This window comes from Ictalurus furcatus, chromosome 4 (genome assembly GCF_023375685.1).
Source record: "Ictalurus furcatus strain D&B chromosome 4, Billie_1.0, whole genome shotgun sequence".
NCBI lineage: Eukaryota > Metazoa > Chordata > Actinopteri > Siluriformes > Ictaluridae > Ictalurus > Ictalurus furcatus.
The window spans coordinates 9,943,843-9,967,591 of record NC_071258.1 but is presented as its reverse complement, the minus strand read 5'-3'; the positions used below and the strand labels follow the sequence as shown (position 1 = coordinate 9,967,591).

Here is a 23,749-nt window from a genome sequence, read left to right as displayed (position 1 = left end):
TGTTAATGATTACTTGAGTAAGAGTACTAAAGTAATAATAATAAATCCTTACATTTATATAGTGCTTTTCTAGGCACTCAAAGCACTTTACATTGTATGGGGGGAAATCTCTTCAACCACTACCTGTGTGTAGGATCCACATGGATGATGCGGCGGCAGCCAGTGTGCGAGAATGCCCACCATACACCAGCTAATGGTGGAGTGGAGAGGAGAGTGATGTAGCAAAATTCATGGATGGGGATTATTATCGGGTATGATATAGATAGATAAGGGCCAATGGGGGAATTTCACCATGCAGGACAAAGTATACAATGAGAAGCATTATATATATGTATATATATATAATTTTTTTTATAAACCTGTGTTTTGTTTGCAATTGTTTGTTATCCAGGAGAGCAGAGTATTTTTTGTGAATATTTTGAACAAATGATCTAAAGGTTAAACAATAAAGAAATTTTTTCACAGCCTTCTTCTTCTCATATTGTCCAAGGGTGCCAATATTAGTGGAGGGCATCGTAACTCTCTCCTTGTGTAAAAGCCATACATTAAAAGATTTTTCAAAAAGATGAATTCCAGGGTGTTTTGTGGTTTTTGAACTAAATCATGTGTAGGGCACTTTTGGGGAAACTATGAATATCAGAGATTAATGAAGTGCTTGAAAGGTGCAGTATGCACTGCTTTGCAGTGAGGGGAAAAATGTGCTGGCTTTTAAGATAAGCCCTTGTTATGTACTCCATTTGGATGCAATGTTATGGAAATTAAGAACACTCCAGGGATGGTGTAAAAGATAAATTATGGGCATTATTTTCTTTTTGCAGTTTCTACATTCTACATGCATTTGCTAAAACTTGAGTATGGTAAAAAAAAAAAAAAAAAAAAAATAAATAATAATCATATTCATTCTTTTTTCTTTTCAACTTTTTTTTTTTACTTTGTGGATTGAACAAAATTATTTATCACAGAGGTTAAATATTCATTTGGAGTGTATTTTTCTGCTTTTCCCTATGTAGATGATAAACAGGGGAGCATTTTCATAGGCTTTTCCAATAGTTTAATAGAATAGGCTACAGAACATTATTATATTTAATCACTATTATTTTAAAATATAACAAAATTAAAGAAAAAATTGTTCTCTGTCATCATTGATACTAAAAGGCTTGAGGTAAAGGAATGGGATGAAATTGAAAGAAGGCAGAAAAGCAGAAAGGTGAGATCTAAAAAAAACAAACAAACCCAAATTTGCATGCTGCATCATGCTTTTCCTACTTTCTGTTTGGTTGCACTGGCAGTAGCTAAGTCATCTTATTGGCATGGTTAATCATGAGGAATACTGTAGTCTCCTGGTATACACCATTAATCGGTGGGGTTTAGCAGACAAAGGCAAGACAGAAGGAAGAGATTAAAAAAAATTAAAAGCCTAAGCCTCACGAAGCATCCACCCAGAGCTGAGGTGTGTATGTGAAGTCCAGATATAAAGCAATGAGTTACACTGAAACTAAAGCCAAGCCTTCTGATTCATCCTGCACTTAGAGTCTCATCTAAACTGTTTTACATACCAACCCCAAATCTTTCTAGTCACTTCACAGGGATACAGTAACAATAGAAAGGAACTTGATGAACAGCCTGCTCGGTTAGTTGAAAGTTTACTCAATACAGACAAAACATCAAAAGAAATATTTTTTTTTGCCCTGAAATTCATTGACCAGCGGTTCTTAATTCAATCTCTGTTGAAAGAAAGAAGGAGAGGTGCTTCATAGGCCAGAGGGCTTATTGGCACCCTTGCCCTTTAAACTGATAAATGGAGCTGGGGCTGGATGTGATGTTGAGAAGAGTAGATAATCGAGCATGGAACACAATTGTTCAGCCTGAGACCTCTCACTCTCTTTCTCTCTCTCACAGACACCCTTCGTCTAATCATTTCCTTCCTGCCTTTCTAGCCTCTCGGTCCAATATGAAGCGATTGAAGGCAGCAACAATCTCTCTTGAGTTATTGAACTCTGATTGTGGTATAGATGCAAGGCATCAGACATAATGCCGATAGGTGGTGGTGCCATCAACCTTTTACATGGAGAGCAAGATTCCGCTCGCGGAGAACCAAGCTCCAAAACTCCCAATCTCCAATAACACTTCATGTAGTGGCAGATCTATAAACGTCTTTGAGATTAGTCTAAGTGATGAGCTACATTATTAAGACCCCTGAGCAGCTTTCCTTTGTCATTAGGCCATGTTTTCTGGAGGTTGGCATGGCCCTGTGCCAGGCAGCCAGGCGTCTGAGATAACTGTTAAGCCATACTGAACAGGAATCACTGGATAAACAGCAGTGGATATTGTCATGCTCCCTTCGCAAATGATTACAAGGCTTTACACTTCTGTTATGTTGGTGTGATTCACTAGCAGACTGTCTTAGAAAGTAAAACAAAGCAAAATCAATAGGCCCATCACAAACATGCCCTTCAGGAAAGGAATTTCTTTATTAAGATTGTCGTTGATGCCATGCCTGCTAATAATGTTTTATTAATAATGCAAATCTCAAATTCTGCTATGTAAATCAGGTAATTCTATCTCAAACCAAGGGCTTTCTCTTTGTTCCCATCTTTCTCGCTTTCACACCCCACTTGGAAGTGACACAAATCTTGTTCTATAGCTTAATGTGACACATATCTGATTTTTTCAGAACTGTGTGGAAACAAAATGTCTTAAACCAAAACTCAGCCACTTTTTTTATGTGGTCATAGATTGGATACATATCTGATTTGCGGCCATGTAACACGAATAGGAATGGTCAGATCAGAGTTTATGTGCTTTTTTTTTTTTTTTTTTTTTTTACCACATGTGTAATTGTCAACATCATCCAATATTGGCAGCGTGGACAACCAACAATGGTGGACAATAACAATAGTAATTATATTCAGTGGACGAATGGGGGAATTGGTGATTTATGTGATATTTGGGAAGGCTTGGGGAGTAATGGAATACATGTAACAGCATTATGTAATCAGGATACAAAAAACTGGTAACTGTAATCCGTTACAGTTATGTCAAAAAACAAAGTAATCAGATTAAAGATACATTTTGTAAAAAAAATAAAAAATGGGAATACTATCAGGATTACAAATTTTTTCATTTAAAACCAAAGAAATGAAATGTTTTGATTTAAAAATTTGCATGTAATGTCTTTTTAATTGCGTGTTCTGTGAGAAGCAGCCTATCACATAGGTATCACATCTGTTGTGTTGACGTAATAAAATGAGACACTGCGCATGAATGTTTCAGTGAGGAAAAAAAAGAGTTCAAATTCATCCAGACTGCCAAAATACGCACAGGGAAAGTGAGGATCAGCTTTCCGTGTCAGAAAAACATGTCAAAACGAAAAATATCTCTGTCGAGCACCAATGCTGATGGCACACCTGCTAATAAAAAAGCAGGCTCCAGTTGTGCCAGCATGGGAGAGATAGAAAACAATGGAGACACAGATCATCTTTCCAAACGCCCAATAAAAGTGCAGAAAGGCATTTTAAGACGTCTTGGATTCAAGAGTTTGCATGGCTCAGGTATGATCATCGCACACAGAAGATGTTTTGTGACCGTTGTTCCAAAGGGGGCAGAGAAATAGCAGGGAAAATGGATTTCATTACCGGAACGAATCATTTGAAGAAAGAGACTGTGAGAAAAGCATAAAAAATCTCTTCAACAGAAAATACATTTCACCCCTGCCTATATGATTGCATGTGAAGGGCTGCCTTTCACCAGATTTACCTCTTAGATATTACTAATGAAGAAAATTGACGATGTGCGCAAGACGTAGGAAGATATTGCTTGTCCTACCAATTTTGGCTGCTCAGTACGACCATGGCTTTTTAGCTCAAAACAGGATCAAATCAAAAGTATGCAATTCAACCTTGGAAGACTTGATCATAATCAGCAAAGAGGGCCCATCACTTGAACAGTTTGATCCTGAACCATGTGTCAAATGCTTTCTGCAAAACAAAGGACGAGGCCAAACTACACTCAATGTTTTTTTTTTTTTTTCTAATAGGAACCAAAGGCTCCTTAATTGATTTTTTTTTGTCTGGAGCCTTGCTTTTGACATAACACAATATAGACAGCTGCATGACTATAGTTCTGGTTCACTCTTGCCAGTAGCAGCTAATTTATTAATTTAATTAAACTAAATCCAAACACTGAACATATTTTTAAGCTATAAAATAAGCTCTAAATAAAAGTATTTTAGATCATATTGCTTTTCTCTTGACTTTATTTACATATGTGACCTTGAAGTAATCCAAAAATAATCAGATTACATTACTTTCATATTGTGATACTTGGATTAGGTTACTGATGACATTTTTGATGAAGTAATTTGTAACTGTAAGAGAATACATTTTTAAAGTAACCCTCCCAACCATTATTTGGGGAGGGACTGAAACAGTAGTGTTTGAAAGAATTGCCCAAGAATTGGCAAACCACAGCAATTCATTAATGTTCACAAACCGCTTAATCTTAATCGTGGGTCGTGGTGCGTCTGGGTCGTGGTGAGTCTGGAGCCAATCTCTGGAACACTGGATGCACGATGGAAGAATTCTCAGTCCTGGCACCATCTAAACACACACTGACACCCTGACACACACCTACAGCTGATTTAGCATAGCTTAACCACCTACATGCATGTTTTTGGTCTGTGGAAGGAAAACAGTGAACCCATGCAAATACAGGGAAGACATGTAAAACCCCATTCGGAGAGCTCTAATGTGGCAGTGCTGCCTAAAATGACATAGAAATACTCTCCTGTAGAAATACTCTGTAAATCCCTCCACACTGCAGTCCCACCATTGCTGCCCCCTCTGTTGTACCCACACATCTCTCAATGTAGTCGTGCCAGCAATAGCAGCAAAAATAGCAAAAGCTAGGCATCTGACATTTTTCCGCCTTCTTGAACTGATCATGTACAACCGATGAGCTGTTAGCCAACCTCCTGATCAAATTGCAGTGTAGGCTTGGACGATTAGAGCATTCATTTTTGCTTGTAGTGTGTGATTGTCTTACAGATATGATGTTTTTTGTTGTTTGTATCACACATGTATCATGCAGAATTGATATATGTGTGCATACGGGGCATTTCAGAGGACATCCACATGAAAGACAGATATGGGTCACTTAGAGTTACAGTCAAGTTAGATCTGCCCTATTTACTCCTTGTTCTCCAGTCTACATTCATCAATCCAGCACTGTGAAGTGTCCAGCTTCCTGTACAGGCAGGTGTCTCTGAGTCTCATCTGGCTGGACCATATGCAGGTGCTTGAGTTTCAGTCTGATTGATTCTGCTGCGGCCAGGTGGAGGTCACTGAGGCTTAGTCCTGCATGTGCTCTGGCAGAACTGAAGAGACATTCATCTCATTTTCTTTCCGCAAACGAGAGAGAATGAGGACATCTTTTTGGCTGGTTATGAGAATGTCTACGTACAGAAAAAGAGATGGATTGTGTTCTAGCCAGAGATTGGAAATATTGTGGATTCGACTACAGAATGAATTCAATTCAATTTTATTTGCATAGTGCATTTAACAGTAGACATAATCACAAAGCAGCTTTACAGAAGTCCAGATGTAGATGTTGATTTAGATTCTTAAAAAGGGGAAAAAACCCACTGAGATGTTATGTGGAAGAAATCTTGAGAGGATCTCAAAAGGGAACCCATTCTGGGTTAGAATGTATGAGTATGAGCATACTGTGAATAGGAGTCATTCCTAGGTACAATTTGTAGGTATAAATCTACTGTATCCAAGTGAGACGATCTAGTCAAGAAAGGGAGAAGCCTGTGCATAAACTGTTTTTGGGAGGTGCAAATCGGTAGTTTATGCATTCCAAATGGAAGGTGTGTACTCAAAGCTTTGCTCTGTTGACCATTTATACTTTTCTGTCTTTGTACACCTGTATGCCTTTGCATTTTATGGCTTCACACAAAGCACACACTTTAGGTGGTATGGTGTCTCTGAACTTAAATTACCTTATTGATTTCCTGTGGAGCTGACATTTACACCAGACTCTGTCAAGGAGCTTTTGGCCTTCATCAATGAAGTCAGTCCCTTAATGGCACTCCTGGCCAAGACACCTATCTGGGCCTCCAACGTGAGTGCTATAGCTTACAGTACACTTATTCTGTTAGGTCCACACTCCCTGTCACCTGTATTTTACCACAGCAATTTTAATTTAATTTAATTTTTGCATTTATTTGTAATGTCTAACACTTTAATGTCGACACCTCTTAACGTGTAACAAAGTCTCCATATCTATATTTATTTAGATTAGATATGATTTTTAATTTGGAATATCTATTATATCTGTATTGCTCAATTTCTATTTGCGGCTGGAAAAATACTTTCAGGACCTGATTTATGGTTTGTGTGTGTAAAAAGTGCATACTTCATCAGACCAAAGGGGAAAAAATATGTTTACTAACTGTTTATGAAGGACTGCTGAGGGTTTGCAAAGGATTGCTTCTTTTACCTGACCCAAATAACACATCTTGTCTATCTGGAAATTACTGGGCAGTGTCAATGCAAATAGATTAATTTAGCATGTACTATATCTAACAATAATTTGAAGAATGTGCACAGATTAATCCCACTGGGCAGATATTAAATTAGCATGAACCTGTTTCCACTATTTGAAAAGTAAATATTTTATTAAAGTTTGACCAAATGATCTCTTAATATTTTAAAATAATGAGAGTATTTCTTGAAGTAATGACTTATTGTTACCAATGGAAAATTGATTTTACATATTCACATTCACACCACTGATGCCAACAGTATTTAAAGAGCATAACAAACTTGTATATACGACCAAATGACAAATATGTATATACCTTATTCACACATCATCACACTCTTTTTATTTTGCATTTGCGTTCATCTATTTTTCATTCACGTTTTAATGCTTTAAATCAGTCTTAAATCTCTTGTGTGTTTACAATTAGTACTGTACAATTGGGTAATTAGTTAATTTAATGAGCCTTTATTGGTCACATACACATATGCACAGTGAAATTCTTTTTTTTCGCATACCCCAGCATGTCAGGAAGCTAGGGTCAGAGCGCAGGGTCAGCCATGATACAGCACCCCTGGAGCAGAGAGGGTTAAGGGCTTTGCTCAGGGCCCAACAGTGGCATCTTGGCAGTTCTGGGGCTTGAACCCCTGACCTTCCGATCAAATATTTGCATCATTGCCACAATTGCTGTAACTTACTGCTGAAATTTTTGAGTCTTTGTCTTGAGTCATTTGAGTTTTTTTCATTCAAATTTGCCTAAATGTGCATCCTGATCAAGCAATCTCATCACAACAGCTAGAACAGTGTAAAAACAGCTAATATTTTTAATATGAATGTAAGTTCATCTTTGTAATAACAGACTGTTATTACAGGCAGTGAAATGCTGAAAATCTCCAACTCAGATCGAATGAGCCTGAATGGGACTCACTGACTCAAATAATTAGCTGAATGAGAAGGAAAGCGACTCTCGGTCATTACTTTAAGATTCAGTGACTCATACTGATCTGCTGAATGACAGATGAGCAAATCTCATTCACGAGTGAAAAACTTACCTGACTTCAGGGGTGAAAAAAATTAGGTTCAGCATACACTCAATTACAAATATGAATTACACAATTATGAATGTTTAAAAAGCAAGATCGTGGAAAAAAAAAACAACAGACAGACACATAGAGGTGACAAATAAAAGGGGAAAAAAACAACATTAAAGTGTCTTAGCAAGGTGTTGGGACACCACAAGCCACCTGAACAGCTTCAGTGCACCTTGGCATAGGTTCTACAAGTGTCTGTACTGAACTGTATTGGAAGGATGAACACAGTTCTTCTAAATGATATTCTCTCAGTTGGTAGTTTGATGTCCAAAATCTCCCATAGGTGTTGAATTGGGTTGAAATTTGGCGACTACAGTGATCCTTCTCTTTAAGAGGACAAGTGGACTCAAACCACGCCAACTAAATTCCTGTCAAGGTATAACAGAGCCACTGTTTATTTCCCCTTTGTCATCCATCTATAGCCTACTAACCCATGTTCAGACAGTGTAGCCCTGAGACAATGTGTCTGAGAATTTGATGCAATTCTAAAGTTACAGTGCCACAGTCTCACAGTCTTCCCTTCATTCCTGAGTGACTTTTATACTTAAAAGCTTGTCTTCCTTTTGTAGTCCTGACATTTGTCTAATTAAGACAGAGCATGTTAGCTGCAGCAACTTCAGAGCTAGCACTCACTGTTCCCACTGTGCCATCCCTTTTCTTTCCTACTTTTATCCTCCTACAGTAGGATTAAGGTCAGATGGTCTAACAAGAAATTTAGGCAGATTGTGACAAAGTAGGATTACAGCATTGTAGACATGATAACTCTTTACTCCACGCTGCCTTAGATAAGAGGGATGGGATGGGTCTTCTTGATCATGGAGGTTTACTGGGGAGAAATAAAAGTGGCAAGCTCTTGATATCCCAGCCCAGACATTGAGAGTTCAAACCTACTGTAGTCATTAACAGGCACAGAATTCCTAATTAATTATCCTTACAGCTTTAGACGTACATGTGGAAACAAATGAATAAATGTGTTTAGTTAGCAATCCAATTACCATAGTGGACAGGTCTCTTTTTAGCCAAGTTTTAATATGCGACCCTTATTTAAATCATTAATGTGTCATGATATCAGTATTTAGGAGTTCAGACTGCGAATAAGTTTGAACTCAGTTTCCCCAAGACAAGACTCCAGTCTCTCAGTAGAAGCTCTCAGAAGTAAATCTCATAAGAGAGGATATTGTGCTTTTTTTAAGGTTCAGCTAAGATATATATATAAAAGCACAATATACTCTCCTCTCTTCTCTCCTCTGGATATATCTCATTCTTTCATCCTTGCTTCTGCTTGGATATTTGTTTTTCTCTTATATGTCTGCTGCCATGTTATTGTCTCATTCCCGTTCACTTAAACTGTCTAATTATCCTATTTTCTTTGTGTTCCCCTCTGCTTCTTAAGCCTTTGCTTCCAGCTGTAAGGGCATGTCTGAATCAAAGACGGCTTGTTAAAGCGAATAAAAATGTATCTGTGTAGGACAGTGGGGGGCATTTTGCAATTTTCCCATTTCTGTCCCTTCAATCAGTCTATCAGTACCAGTCTCCTTGACTGTGTTTAATATGGAGCTCACACTGAGTTGAATTATTACAAACTAATGAAGTCAACTGCAGTCGGATTCATGGCAATAATACGGTCACTAACTTTTAAATACATCAGTTATTGCGTGTAGAAAGCAAAAGGCAAAAGAAAGAAGAGGAAAGAGGTGTGTTTGTCAGAGAGGAGATACATGACAGGGGATGGATGCTGAATGTAGGAGGTTCCCTCTGTCTGGATGTTGTTCTCCCCATGCGTATACTCACAGCTGAGATAAAGGCACGCCTTTCCAATGCACATGTACTCTCCTTTCTTCTGACACTTCAAACAAGTGCACATATCTCTCTGGGTCTCTGACTACCAAGTACTACTCTTTCTGTTCAATACCACTGAATCATTTCAGTGGAGGTGATGCTCCCTGTATTTAAAACCGCTTATGCCACTGTAATGTTTCTGATTGGTCAGACGGTGTTGATAAATTTTCTGTAACAGCATGGCTCAACAGTAGTCTTGGCTGAAATTCAAATCGCAGGCTAATAATGCTCTTGTTCTACTATGTTACTGTTTGTATAGTAACAGCTCATTCACAGGGACCTGTATGGTAGATTCTAAACATAATCTAAGGCTAATAATAAACAGATTAATAATGTGTTGTTATTTAATAAAGAAATATCTCTGGTGTCAGTGCTTAGGAAGTAAGTAGATTTTCTGGCAGAATGTCTAATAAACTTGAAGAGAGAGAAAAAATAGAGAGTATGGAACATGGGACAACTATTTATAGTATATGATAACAGGAGATACCTTATCTTATAGACATTCCACAACATTAAATGTCATTCTAAATGGTTAAAAATTATGATGTATGGTTAATTAATAACTTATACAGGAGGAGTAAAACATTTGGGGGGTTTGGGTGGAATAATTAACTGTAACTCCACTTCGCATCGGGCCATGTCACACTACCCCACCACTGATTAATTTCCTATAACAGCACATCCCAAAGTGTTATATTCCTTACATAATGAATTTTTTCTTCTTGGAAGATATTAAGGTCTTCACATAGCCATATCATTAACCAGATAAAGACGTCCTTCGTTACAGAGTAAACGTATTAATGTCAGAGTGCTCTTATCGTTGCTTTCTGCTTTTCTCCGCTTTGATTTTTCCATTAACTCACCTCATGTTTAATACTGATATTGCCCTTCACTGATTGATGTTAATGTACATACCAATGCTCTCTAAGATAAAATGAATGTCCTTTCATTATGTATTTTTCTCTCCTTCTGACTCTCTCTCTCTCTCTCTCTCTCTCTCTCTCTCTCTCTGACACACACAAACACCCACACACACACCCAATGACTCTCAAACAGTATGCTTCCTATCCTTCTATTGGCTCCAACACTGTAATCTATTGTCATTCAGGTCTGATTGTTTTGCACAACAGATACACAGACTCATGAAATTCTGTAATATATCCTCTTTCTTTTCCTTTCTCGCATGTGCAAGACTTTGTCTAATGGCTACCGTTGCTTGTTATTTTGAAAGTGTTCATGCAGATTCACTGTGGTAATATCACCCTTGGCATAATTTTTTTGTTCCCACTGTGAGAATAGTGAATGCCATTCTTGATATTGTTACGTTCTCAATTGTATTTCTGTTTATGCTGTATACCATTTGCCATGTCGGTGGTGGGATGGGTCTCTTTTGTCTCCTCCTACTCATTTAGGCCCCGTACACTGCAGTGAGTCACATTCCAGCTTGCAATTGGATGATCAAAACTCGTAAATGCCTGCTCCTGCCTCGTACTTTGGGGTTGGTTGGCTGTTGGCTGTACATTTCCGGATGTGTACTTAAGCCTCGTCAGTCTCCATCCTTGGGGCAGATCATTGCTGTTGCTTTGTATTGCTGTTGCTTTTTTGATATTGCTTTACGTGTGTTGATTCCTCCTGCGTATGACATTCTGCCTGTTCTTGACTTTGTTTTTGCCCTGCCCCTTTTTTGCCATTTGTTTTGAGTGTTGCATTTATGTGCGTGTGTGTGTGTGTGTGTATACAGTATCTCACAAAAGTGAGTACACCCCTCACATTTTTGTAAATATTTGATTATATCTTTTCATGTGACAACACTGAAGAAATGACACGTTGCTACAATGTAAAGTAGTGAGTATACAGCTTGTGTAACAGTGTAAATTTGCTGTCCCCTCAAAATAACTCAACACCCAGCCATTAATGTTTAAACTGGTTGGTGTTCCTCAGGGTTCAGTTCTAGGCCCTCTACTCTTCAATATTTATCTATCTCCACTTGGGCATCTGCTGCGATCGCTTGGCCTCCATTATCACTTTTATCCCGACGATACCCAAATCTACATTCACTCTAAATCTGGTGAAAACATTGATGCTTGTTATCTTTCTGACTGTATATCTGAGATAAAAACATGGATGAACAATAACTTTCTGTGCCTGAACAGCGGGAAAACTGAGGTTATGTTTATAGGTTCCCGTCATCAAATTTGCAAAGCGGCTCCACTGTCTCTGTTTGTTGATGGCTCTGTTTTATAGACCCAAAGTAAGATGAGGAACCTTGGTGTAATTTTTGACCCCAGCCTCACTTTTGATTTTTTTGTTCAGGGCACTGTGAAGGCATCCTTTATTCACCTCAGAAATATAGCCAGACTATACCCAATACTAAACTTATCTGTCGCTGAATAGTTGATTAATTCATTTGTTGTCACATGGCTGGATTACTGTAATGCCATTTTAGCCGGATTTTCTGAAACCGCAATAAACAAACTGCAATATGTTCAGAACTCTGCTGCCCGGATCCTGACGGGAACCAGGAAATGTGACCATATTACACCTGTTTTGAAGTCCTTACACTGGCTCCCGGTCAGGTTCCGTGTCGATTTCAAGATCATGATGTTGACATACAAGGCATTACATGGACTGGCTCCGCAATACTTATCTGGCTTATTAATCCCTTACACCCCAAATCGCAGACTGCGCTCCTCACAGTGTAATCTGTTAACTGTTCCACAAACACACCTAAAATCTATGGGTGACAGGGCTTTTCCTGTCTATGCTCCTTCACTTTGGAACTCTCTTCCTCCTAAACTCAGGGAAGCCCAGACTTTTGGCATTTTTAAAGCTCTTCTCAAGACACACTTTTTTAAACTTGCATTCGATTGCTGATGTCTTTTTAGATTGTTTTATAATTATTTTTATTATTAATGTTGTTGTTTTTGTTCTTATTAACTTTTATTTGTTTTATTTTTCTGTGGACTGTGATTTTATGTACAGCGCTTTGAGAAGCTGCTTTAAAGGCGCTTTATAAAATAAAGTTTATTATTATTATTATTATTATTATTAAACCGCTGGCAACAAAAGTGCGTACACCCCTAAGTGAAAATGTCCATATTGGGCCCAATTAGCCATTTTCCCTTCCCGGTGTCACGTGACTTGTTAGTGTTACAAGGTCTCAGGTGTGAATGGGGAGCAGGTGTGTTAAATTTGGTGTCATCGCTCTCACAGTCCCTCATACTGGTCACTGGAAGTTCAACATGGCACCTCACGGCAAAGAACTCTCTGAGGATCTGAAAAAAAGAATTGTTGCTCTACATAAAGATGGCCTAGGCTATAAGAAGATTGCCAAGACCCTGACACTGAGCTGCAGCACGGTGGCCAAGACCATACAGCAGTTTAACAGGACAGGTTCCACTCAGAACAGGTCTCGCCATGGTCGACCAAAGAAGTTGACTGCACATGCTCAGCGTCATATCCAGAGGTTGTCTTTGGGAAATAGACGTATGAGTGCTGCCAGCATTGCTGCAGAGGTTGAAGGGGTGGGGGGGTCAGCCTGTCAGTGCTCAGACCATACACCGCACACTGCATCAAATTGGTCTGCATGGCTGTCGCCCCGGAAGGATGCCTCTTCTAAAGATGATGCACAAGAAAGCCCGCAAACAGTTTGCTGAAGACAAGCAGACTAAGGACATGGATTACTGGAACCATGTCCTGTGGTCTGATGAGACCAAGATAAATTTATTTGGTTCAAATGGTGTCAAGCGTGTGTGGTGGCGAACAGGTGAGGAGTACAAAGACAAGTGTGTCTTGCCTACAGTCAAGCATGGTGGTGGGAGTGTCATGGTCTTGGGCTGCATGAGTGCTGCCGGCACTGGGGAGCTACAGTTCATTGAGGGAACCATGAATGCCAACATGTACTGTGACATACTGAAGCAGAGGATGATCAGTATGCAGTATTCCAGCATGATAACGACCCCAAACAAACCTCCAAGACGACCACTGCCTTGCTAAAGATGCTGAGGGTGAAGGTGATGGATTGGCCAAGCATGTCTCCAGACCTAAACCCTATTGAGTATCTGTGGGTCATCGTCAAACAGAAGGTGGAGGAGCACAAGCTCTCTAACATCCACCAGCTCCGTGATGTCGTCATGGAGGAGTGGAAGAGGACTCCAGTGGCAACCTGTGAAGCTCTGGTGAACTCCATGCCCAAGAGGCTTAAGGCAGTGCTGGAAAATAATGGTGCTTTGACACTTAGGGCCCAATTTGGACATTTTCACTTAGGGGTGTACTCACTTTTGTTGCCAGCGGTTTAGACATTAATGGCTGTGTGTTGAGTTATTTTGAGGGGACAGCAAATTTACACTGTTATACAAGCTGTACACACACTACTTTACATTGTAGCAAAGTGTCATTTCTTCAGTGTTGTCACATGAAAAGATATAATCAAATATTTACAAAAATGTGAGGGGTGTACTCACTTTTGTGAGATACTGTATGTATATTTCTTGTAAATTGTACACACCAATAGTCACCTTTGTAAATAGTATCGTGGTTGGTAGGAAATTGGTGCCATTAATGTTGTTTTCTCTTGTGAGGGAGTGAGGGAAGGAAGTGTATTTTTGTTTTCTTTCTTTTTAGGTTAATTACTTCTTTTTTGTATAGTTAGAGGGAAATTTTGTTTATTATTTTTGGCTTAGTTGGCTTCTGAAGTTTAGACCACTGGGGAAAAAAAGGAGTGAGAATAAATACAAAGCGAACGCAATGCTGGTCTCGCCAACCCGTTATTTCATTGTACGTTGCTGCCCGACCTAGACCGGGTCTAGACTTGGTTTAAACTGTGTCCTACTGAGATAGCCATGGCTGTTAATCTAGGATGGAACTCACAATGTGTATAAATATTGATTGAGTTCATTACTAACTAGACTTATCTCTGTCCAAGAGTCCAGCCTGAGCCAGGAGCACACATCTTGGCTCAGGCTTTTTGATTGGGGTAAAAACAGCTGTCTATTTTGATAGAGCTGATATACTGATGGAGGAGCAGCATGTAGTATTGCCGTCTCACAGCTCCAGGGTCTCTGGATTGATCCAGGTCTCTGGATTTGAGTTACTGTCTGTTTGGAGCTTCTCATGTTCTCCCTGTGAATGTGTGGGTTTTTTATGGGTTCTCTGGTTTCCTTTCACCTCCAAAAACCTGCCTGTAGGTCAATTAGTTATGCTAAATTCGACCTAAGTGTGAATGAGTGTCTGAATGTCTAAATGCAATAGACTTTAGAGGCATGCCATCTGAGGGGCATAATGGCTTAGTGTTTAGCACGTTTGCCTCACACCTCCAGGTTTGGGGGTTCGAATCTTGCCTTGCCTCTGCCCTGTTTGCACAGATTTTGCATGTTCTCCCGTTCTCTCACGTGCCTTGGGGTTTCCTCCGGGTACCCAGTTTCCTCCCCAGTCCAAATACGTGTGTTGTAGGCTGAGTGGCATTTCCACATTGGCCATCGTGTGTGATTGTCCACGGTGACCCCTGCCTTGTACCCCGAGTTTCCCTGGGATAGGCTCCAGGCTCTCCTGCGACCCTGTGCAGGACAAGCAGTACAGAAATAGGCAGAAATAGGCTATGTATCCACTGCAACAGTAAAAAAAAAGTGATAATGAAGATGAATTAATGATATACTGAGACAGACCAACACTGATATGAAATAGTTAAACTTACTTGGAAACTGTCTGGCATGCTTTTTGGAAGAAGAGTTTATTCTCTTTTACCACATTAACACAGAGAAGTGTAGCTTGGCTCAGCAAATTTCATCATCATTTCTACCGTTAAGTGAACAGTCCCATACCTGAGTAGTCATTTGGAATTTGTTTGCCCAGGAACCAAAAACAAGTCCAAAGCATATTTTTTTTACAAGTGTGCTGAGTTGCAACATACAGTTTCAGCTATATCTAGTGCAAACCACTGATTGGTCACATGCAGTTGACATTTTATTATTATTATTATTATTATTATTATTATTATTATTATTATTTTTAATAATAATAATAATAATAATAATAATAATAATAATAATAATAATAATAATAATAATAATTTATCTAGATAGATTTACATTTCTACCTGAAAAACAGTCTTTAGTAGTGATTGACAGTAGTGATCATTTCAATTGTCCTATCGGAAACATCACAATTTTAACATACAGTTCAAATGTTCAGATTTGTTGTATTTCTTTACTTGTCTTTGATACCTAGCTCAATTTAACATTTCTCACCCATGATCCACATAATGGGTGGCTTAGTGGTTAAGGCTCTGGGTAGTGGCGGTTTAGTGGTTAAGGCTCTGGGTTACTGATTGGAAGGTTGGGGGTTCAAGCCCCAGCACTACCAAGCTGCCACTGTTAAGACCTTCCTGACAGGAAAGAAGAAAACAATTTCACTGTGCTCTACCGTATATGTGACCAATAAAGACTCATTATAAAATACACTTTAAGCCATAATAAATTATGGCTGAATACAAGGCTGAATCCCACATGGCTTTATTCACTGTTTATTCACTACTTTGTAGCATAATCATGTCACACAGATTACCTAGGGCACTGTATGCATGCTATTTGAAATTCGGCAAAGTAAATTTGTGCAGCTCCTTCATTCGTTGTATTTTGTCGTTGTCTAACAAAATTTCCACAATGAGGCATTTGTTTTCCTACTCATGCCTATCACTAGTTACATCTGATAACCTTCAGAGAAACTTTTCCGGGCAGCGATATGTGATGACTCTGATCCTTGGATATGGATGCTGTTTTTAGATTTGTTACCAAACCTTTCTTCGTCATGCTACTAGGTAGAAAACCACTACTTGTGTCTGTCCAGTTTGGTCTCTTTTAAAACTGTCTAGACTCTGTCCTCCCTACTATTCCTCTAACGTCCTTCCATATGCTTCTACTAATTAAGAGTGAGGCACACCAGCTGTGTGTGAACCAGCCTGGTAATATGCATGAATCTGGCAGCTGGCTTCCCACATGAGCCTCTCTGCCTCTTCTGCAGTTCCATTCAGAATTTTTACAAATCATGCTAGCATTATGACAGACCGGACTGATTTCTTAATTGCTTGAACATTTGACTTGATACAAAATAAAAGCCATAGTGAGATGCAGAATATTTCTAATAGGCATCACATAGTAAGATGGGAAAAAATTAAGAGTATTAAAAAAACCCTTATCCCATTTATACAATTTCCATTTACACAAGTACCTTTTTTTTTAAGTAATACTATTCGTACGTGATTAGTCTAGTTATATTCTATTTTTATTTCAGGCTTGGCTTATGGTACAAATAAATTAGTAGCTGCACTGCAGCTGTGTAGTTCATGTGCTCCTGAAAAACTACAAACCAGTTTTTTAGTAATATTGTTTAAAAAAAATCTAACAGCTTTCAAAAGCCATTTCCAATCCATGTTGTCATGCGTGCAATTCTATAAACCAGGCCTTATGAAGAGAGTAATGGCTCTTACATGCTTATATGCAGCCATGCTTATGTCATTGTCAGAGCAAATTTGTGCTTCTTCCTGTCTAAAAATGGTGACTGATGGAAGACAAAAATAGGTGTGAAGGAGTAATAATGGTAGCAGGAGCAAAAGAGGGAGTGACAGTAAGATGGTTCACCATGCCTGCAGGGCTTTCACAAACCCTCTGACAATCTCAACCTCCAAGCTTTGTTCTGTCTTCGAGCACAGAGCCCCAGTGCAGTTATTCCCAGTGGCTTTTAAAACTAGATGATTACCTTTATCTTTTAATGGGGAATAACACTTTGCTGAGAGGAAGACAACCACAAATTACTATAATTGATCTATTCATCTTTCTGTAGAAAGCCAATGTTCTTACTTTCTGTAAAAACTGCAGTGCATTGTGAAGAGTGGAGAAAATGAACTTGGTGATTAGTTTTAATTACAAAAGCCTACATTGACCCACCAATGGTTAGTTTAAGTCTTATATTATTATGTGGGGAAAGCATTTACGGTAAGCCTAAATTACACTGGGAAAAAAAGTGAATTGCACAGATCGTTAATAGATTCCAGGAAAATACTTCATTGTGGCACATACTCCTTCTTCTCATCAGCGCATGAGTTAGGTGGACTATAAAGACATACGGTCTGATTGATTTCTGGAAGAAATGCCGTCTATGTGCTTAATTTACCATGAGAATAACTCATTAAGAAAGCCCCTGTGAATATGATCAGCCTACAGCTTGAAATTAAGCTAAGGAGATAAATTATAGGATTGATTTCTGGCATAAGTTATTTTAGGGCTAATTAGTGTGTGTAGATGGTAATCACTACCAGCACAGCAACCCATGGGACTAGGAATACAAGGAAAATATTCATAAACTCTACTATGTTTTTTTCCCCCAGATTGTGTGCAGTGCAGCTCAAGAGGAGGCGGAGGAGGCAGCATGCTCACCTGGCTTTCAGGTGAAGAAGTACCATGTGGAGTATGATGGACAGTTCCTGAAAGATCAACCTCTCCTGCAAGGTAAGGAATTATGGAGTCTGTTATATAAGGTGTGATGATGTGTTCAAGTCATTATGGAAAGATCATATTTATAAGTTGAACGCACATGAACAGCACCACTAATTATGAGTGGGAAACTCAGGATTTTCTTTGAGCTCCAAGTTTCTGAGTTGTTGGTGTGTCAGTTAGGAAACATGGTGGAATCGATGGATGCAACATCTGTTGTTGATGGTAAATGAAATTAAATTTAATGAAAGTTGATTTCAGTTATTATGTGTTTGGAATGTGTAGCAAATTATTGTCAGGCAATAAAACAAGCAAATTTCCTGCACAAAAGATGATAGCCTAACCCTAACCCTTGTATGATATAATACGTAATGATAAAGTTTACAGTGGCTTCATAAATTGATTAAAAACATAAAAAAAAAAGCAAAACACACCTGATGCACATTCTTTGTTCTTCATTTTCTAGAGTTAAAAATCTTGCTGTTTTTTTTTTTGCAGTTAATTAAGAGAAGGTACACCGCCATCTTGCTCAGACCAAAGTGACTTGAACGCACCTGACGTCGTAATTACGACTTCCCAACTCGTAAATACGAACTTCCCGACTGTGTTTACAATTCCCAGTGAGATTACAGTTCTAGACGATTAGCACAACTTCTAATTCAAGTCTGTGCCTATGTTTACTTACAAAGATTTTTGAATTCATTCATTCATTCTGATTGCAGATTTCCATTTATATGCACCCTAAACTGGATCAGCATTTATATGCACATTATTTAATCTGTAATCTGATTCAAAGTTATGTGCATGTGTGGAGTGAGAACTCCAACAGAGTGAACAAGCATGAGGATGTGTTTGTGATAGAGACTACAAAGCAATTTTTAAGGTCATCTGCCAAATCTTTTTTAATTTCCCCCCATTTTGTCCCCCAAATTTGGTCACCTGCTAATTTCTACCCACCAGCCAGCTCTCCCATGTCATAGAGCAAATACCAACCAGCCTAACACATGCATCCTCTGAATCACATGAAGCCAAGCCAATTGCATCATTTCAAACTGCTGCTTGTGCTGTAACACACTTGTAGGAAATCTGTAACTGTACTCAACTCAAGGTTAAAAATTTAGTTAAGTGAACTACCTTGGTTAAAAGTTGCGTAAACTCAGAAAAGCTGTGCAGCAAGTTGCCTGGAAAGTTTAAGTTAAGCCAACTTTTCTTTTTTACAGTGTGCCCACGATTTGCTTGTTTTGCTATGATTCACAGGGAAGAGAGAGTATGCCATCTTTCCCACCTAGAAAGAATATACAATTTTGCCCTCTTGTTTCTGGCACAGGATGGATGTGGTATCGTTAGGATTTGCATTCTGACCCGAACACACATGCTCAGAACACACACACAAATTCCAATACTGTAAGAAATCAGACACAAATGTATACATGGCTGTTATTCTTCTTTTGAATTTATCATTAAAAGAACATTACCCCACCTTATTCATTTGGATAGACATTTCATTTGTATTAGCCTTTATATATTCCAACTGAAGTGTATATATGGATGTTTTTTATTCTGATTGGGCTCTCGGTCGGATTATTAACAGATTCTTTGACTGCATTTAAACATAGCTTTTGTTTGACTGAATATTTCTCTAGGGTCTTAGCGAAAGGTGACTGTGTGTGGGCTGCGTTTTTGGCTTGCATCTCTTAGAATTTATGTCTTTCCATGCTTAAAAACAAACCCACAAAATATTCTAGCACTCATAAATTACTCTCTTTGATTTTTCTGATGTTTACAAAGACTTACGTGACGTCTCATGCAGCATCTGCTGAAGGGAATTTCCTTCGCTTTGACGACATCTCCTGGGAATCAGACATATCTGTCAGTATGGCATAGGGAGTTTACACCTGCCCCAATGCTTTCAAATTTTGCATGCCTCACACTTTTCGTGGCTAATTCTCCATGTTTTATGGTGTCACTACACCTTATTGATTGAACAACTCATACAGCAAGGTGAGATGTAAAGTTAATGAATGAGCAATTAGTGTTAATTGCACGTAAATATGTTAAAAAAAATTTAAAACAAGGAAATGCCCCAATTAGCACAACCAAAGAATAATGGCTGTAAATGAATTGAAGTTAATAATAGTTCTTCTCAGAAATGAGTTGAGGATGATTTGACTGGTCAGCATGCACAGGCTCCCTCGCGGCTGTTTCTTAGTGAAGCCACACTACTCGCTCCCCACTGTGGAACAGTTTGTGTGTCAGAGTTGTCACAACTCAGTGGGTTGCAGCTCCTCTGAGATTCACTGTAATATCTATGAGCACATTTTAAGCTCCTCTGGGATTCGTGGTAATGTCTTGCTGGCATCGAATTGGTTTCCCAGTGGGAGACTAGCTTTTCTGCCAGAATTTCTTTCTCCTCTTCAAAAAATGCACACCCATGTCAACAGGTTGCACATGAAGGTAGAGAAGAATGGCTCTCCACTGTCAGCCAACAGGGATGGCAGCCATTTGCCTCATCTTATTGTATGTGGGGGTTTGTGTTCGGAGTGTATTATTGATTTATATATTTTAAGTAATTAAAGGGAGCATGTTGTTTTTTTTGCTGCTTTAGTTCTAAATATGGTCTGAAATAATGCGCCATTGAGTTTCAGTATGCTGTTAAATTATGGGCATGATGGCTCAGTGGTTAAGGCTCTTATCAGAATGTTGGGATTTCAAGCTTCAGCAATACCAAGCTGCTGTTGTTGGGCAAAGACCCTTAACCTTAACAGTTCTATGGGAAGCATATCATGGCTTACCCTGCACTCTGTGTTTTCACACTGACATTCTGGCCTTCCCCAAACTGTTGCCAGAAGGTCTTTGTATGCTGTAGCATTCATTGGAACCAAGAGACTCAAACCTGTTCCAGCATGACAATGCCCCTGTGGACAAAGTGAGATCCGTAAAGACATGGTTTGCAAGGTTGGAGTGGAAAAATTCGAGCAGCCTGGACAGAGTCCTGACCTCAACCCCACTGCACACTTTTGGGATGAATTGAAATGCTGACTGCACCCCAGACCTCCTCACCCAACATCAGTGCCTGACCTCACTAATGCTCTTGTGGCTGAATGAGCACAAGTCCCTATATCCATGCTTCACAATCTAGTGGAAAGCCTTCCCAAAAGAGTGAAGGACCAAATCTGGAATTAACTGTTCAACAAACTCATATGAGTATAATTGGCTGTGTCCACATACTGTTGTCCATTTAGTGTAGTTGCCAAGAACAAGTATGATTTTGAATGACACAATTTCATCATTTGTGCCGTAGTGCTGTAACATCACTGAAGTTTCAAATAACTTGCCAACCAAAGCTCGCAAAGAGTTACTGAAGTGAGTAGTATCAGGTATCAGTCAATACACAGAGCTCTGATATAGGTATAACACCAAAAGTGGAAAATGTGGGATCATGCATCTGTACCAGAAAAATAAAATAAACACATAAATAAATAAAATCAATATGGCTGTTGCAATGAGGCCTGACATAAAGTGGAGTTACTGTTACCACTATGAGGTTGATTATTATACCTCATCAATTTTCCAATGATTAAATGATTCATCAATTAAAGAAGGACATGCCAAGCTGTTACTACAGATACAATAATGTATTAGAATGAATGCAATAATATAAACATTGCTGGTGATACTGTCGGTACTCATCAGCACCTTCTGCCTAATCAGAATCAAGAATTCACCATTGGTGTGGTATAAAATATATATTTGATGGACAGTAGGTAAGATAGCAGATCTCACTTGGACTTTTTTGTCATTGTGTTTGTGGATTTTTTTTATGTCATTGTATTTGATTGGGGGAAGCAGTATGCCATTTTGTCATCTTGGGACTCAGCAATCCATACACACTGAGAAATAGCAGAGTTCTGCTTTACTGAGATGCTCTGGCACCATCACACACACACATACACACATACACACACACACACACACACACACACACAGAAACACCATAATCATCATTAAGGTCATCATATGAAACAGCCTGGCTTTATAGTATGACACTATTGTACTGATGTTCATGGATTAATGAGGGAAAAAAGTGTTTCATTACCACAATGGGAATGTTCTTGCCTTGTGAATTATCATTAAGTCTGGCTGGAAACACATTCCTCGGGTCACAAGTGGTTACTTGATGCATGCAGATTTATGTAAATGCGTTGCTCCTATCTTTTTCATGGGCCAGGCCTGCTCTGTAATCATGGAGATGGAAGTGATTAGGATGTGGATGTCTTTGCTGGACAGGGCACCCTGGGTTACAGATATTAATCTGTTGAACTTGTAGGAACACCCTTAGATGAAGAATATATTGGAATAAATGTGGACAGTACAGCACAATGTTAGTACGTGTTTCATTTCTTTTTGCATAGGCTGCCCTTTGTTAGCATACGGCTGCTCTTTTACGGCTAGACAAACACATCAAATACAGCATACGGTATATATATCCAGATACCTTGACAAATAATGTTATTTCCATACGGACACGCCTGCCTTCACGAATAATAAGCAAGCATGTGCACAGGTGAATCATGCAGTAGTCCTTATGAATGCTGATCAGGTTATCTCTCCTCTCTGTCAAGCCATGACCTCGTGTCACCCCTGAGTTTGTGAGCAGCATACATACAGTATGTAGACTAAAATAATGCTAACTGCACATCCACAGTGCATGAAGCCATTTTCTTCTCCTTTCAAAACCTCCATGTAAGCCAACACACACCAGGGAATAGAACTAAATTAAAACATGATTACTTTCACATCAGCCAACCGGATTGTGCAGTCCAAATGAGAAATAAAGTTCTTCTTGTTTAACCTGCTTGATAAGTGCAAGCAGTAACAGAGATGCAATGTTCCCTCAAATAGGTCTTTTTTTATATTACCAAAATGTAAATCAAATAAAGTGACACGCTTCCCAATCTATGCGTGGTGAAGTAGTTCATCGAGGTGTGATAGTTTTCAGTGTGCATCTTTCTGCTGGATACAGGTATATCTCTTCGTCATACTTTAATGAGGAGGAGAAAATTGAAAGCAATTTTCTGAAAAGCCAATGAGATTGATCCAGTCATCTCTCCAAGCCACCAACCACTAATTCGACATTGGCTTCAATTTCACACGGACATTTTCTCCCCAGCAGAGAAATGTGGATATGCCCCAGATGCACACAGATGGACAGTCATGCTCCTTCATTTCAGGGAAATGAGAAAAGCAATATTAGAGAGGTGAGAAATTGGACAGTAACGCCTGCATGTGCCTAACTCGAGTCTTTTCATCCAGAGCAAAATCTCACCATCAAAATATAGGCAGCAATGGAGTGTAGTTGGTTGTAAGATATTAAGAATTGGTTTTGTTTGTTGTTTATTTTTTATTTATTTATTTATTTTGCTTAAAGCAAGTATCCACCCTAGTAATTACAGCTCTGTAGAGTTGCTAGATTGTGAATGCATTAGCTTAAGCAGCTTTTAGGAACAAATAAAATTAGGACACAAAAAAAATTAGGACACTACTTGGATTTTAAATGATGCATATTTTTGTACCCGTTGGTGTTATGCAGTACATCTATGCTCATTCCTGTTCTACAAATGGAATCACACAGCGTCATTTACTGCTTTTTCCTCAGTGTTGCATCATACAAATTCAGATCTACGTATACAAGCCTGTTGGAAATGATTTATGAATATAAATTACAATATATAAAGCTTGAGCTTAAGGATTTTTTTGCCTGCTGTATAATATGAAGACCCCGATTACACT

The 23,749-nt window shown here is 38.9% G+C and overlaps 1 protein-coding gene across 1 annotated transcript in view; it reads left to right on the top strand.

Moving 5' to 3' along the window:
• cdh13 (cadherin 13, H-cadherin (heart)) overlaps positions 1–23,749 on the top strand; it is a 444,891-nt gene that overhangs the window by 85,729 nt on the left and 335,413 nt on the right. Inside the window, exon 2 of the mRNA XM_053622850.1 lies at positions 17,854–17,974. Coding sequence (XP_053478825.1) covers positions 17,854–17,974 — 121 coding nt within the window. The remainder of the gene's footprint in view (positions 1–17,853; positions 17,975–23,749) is intronic.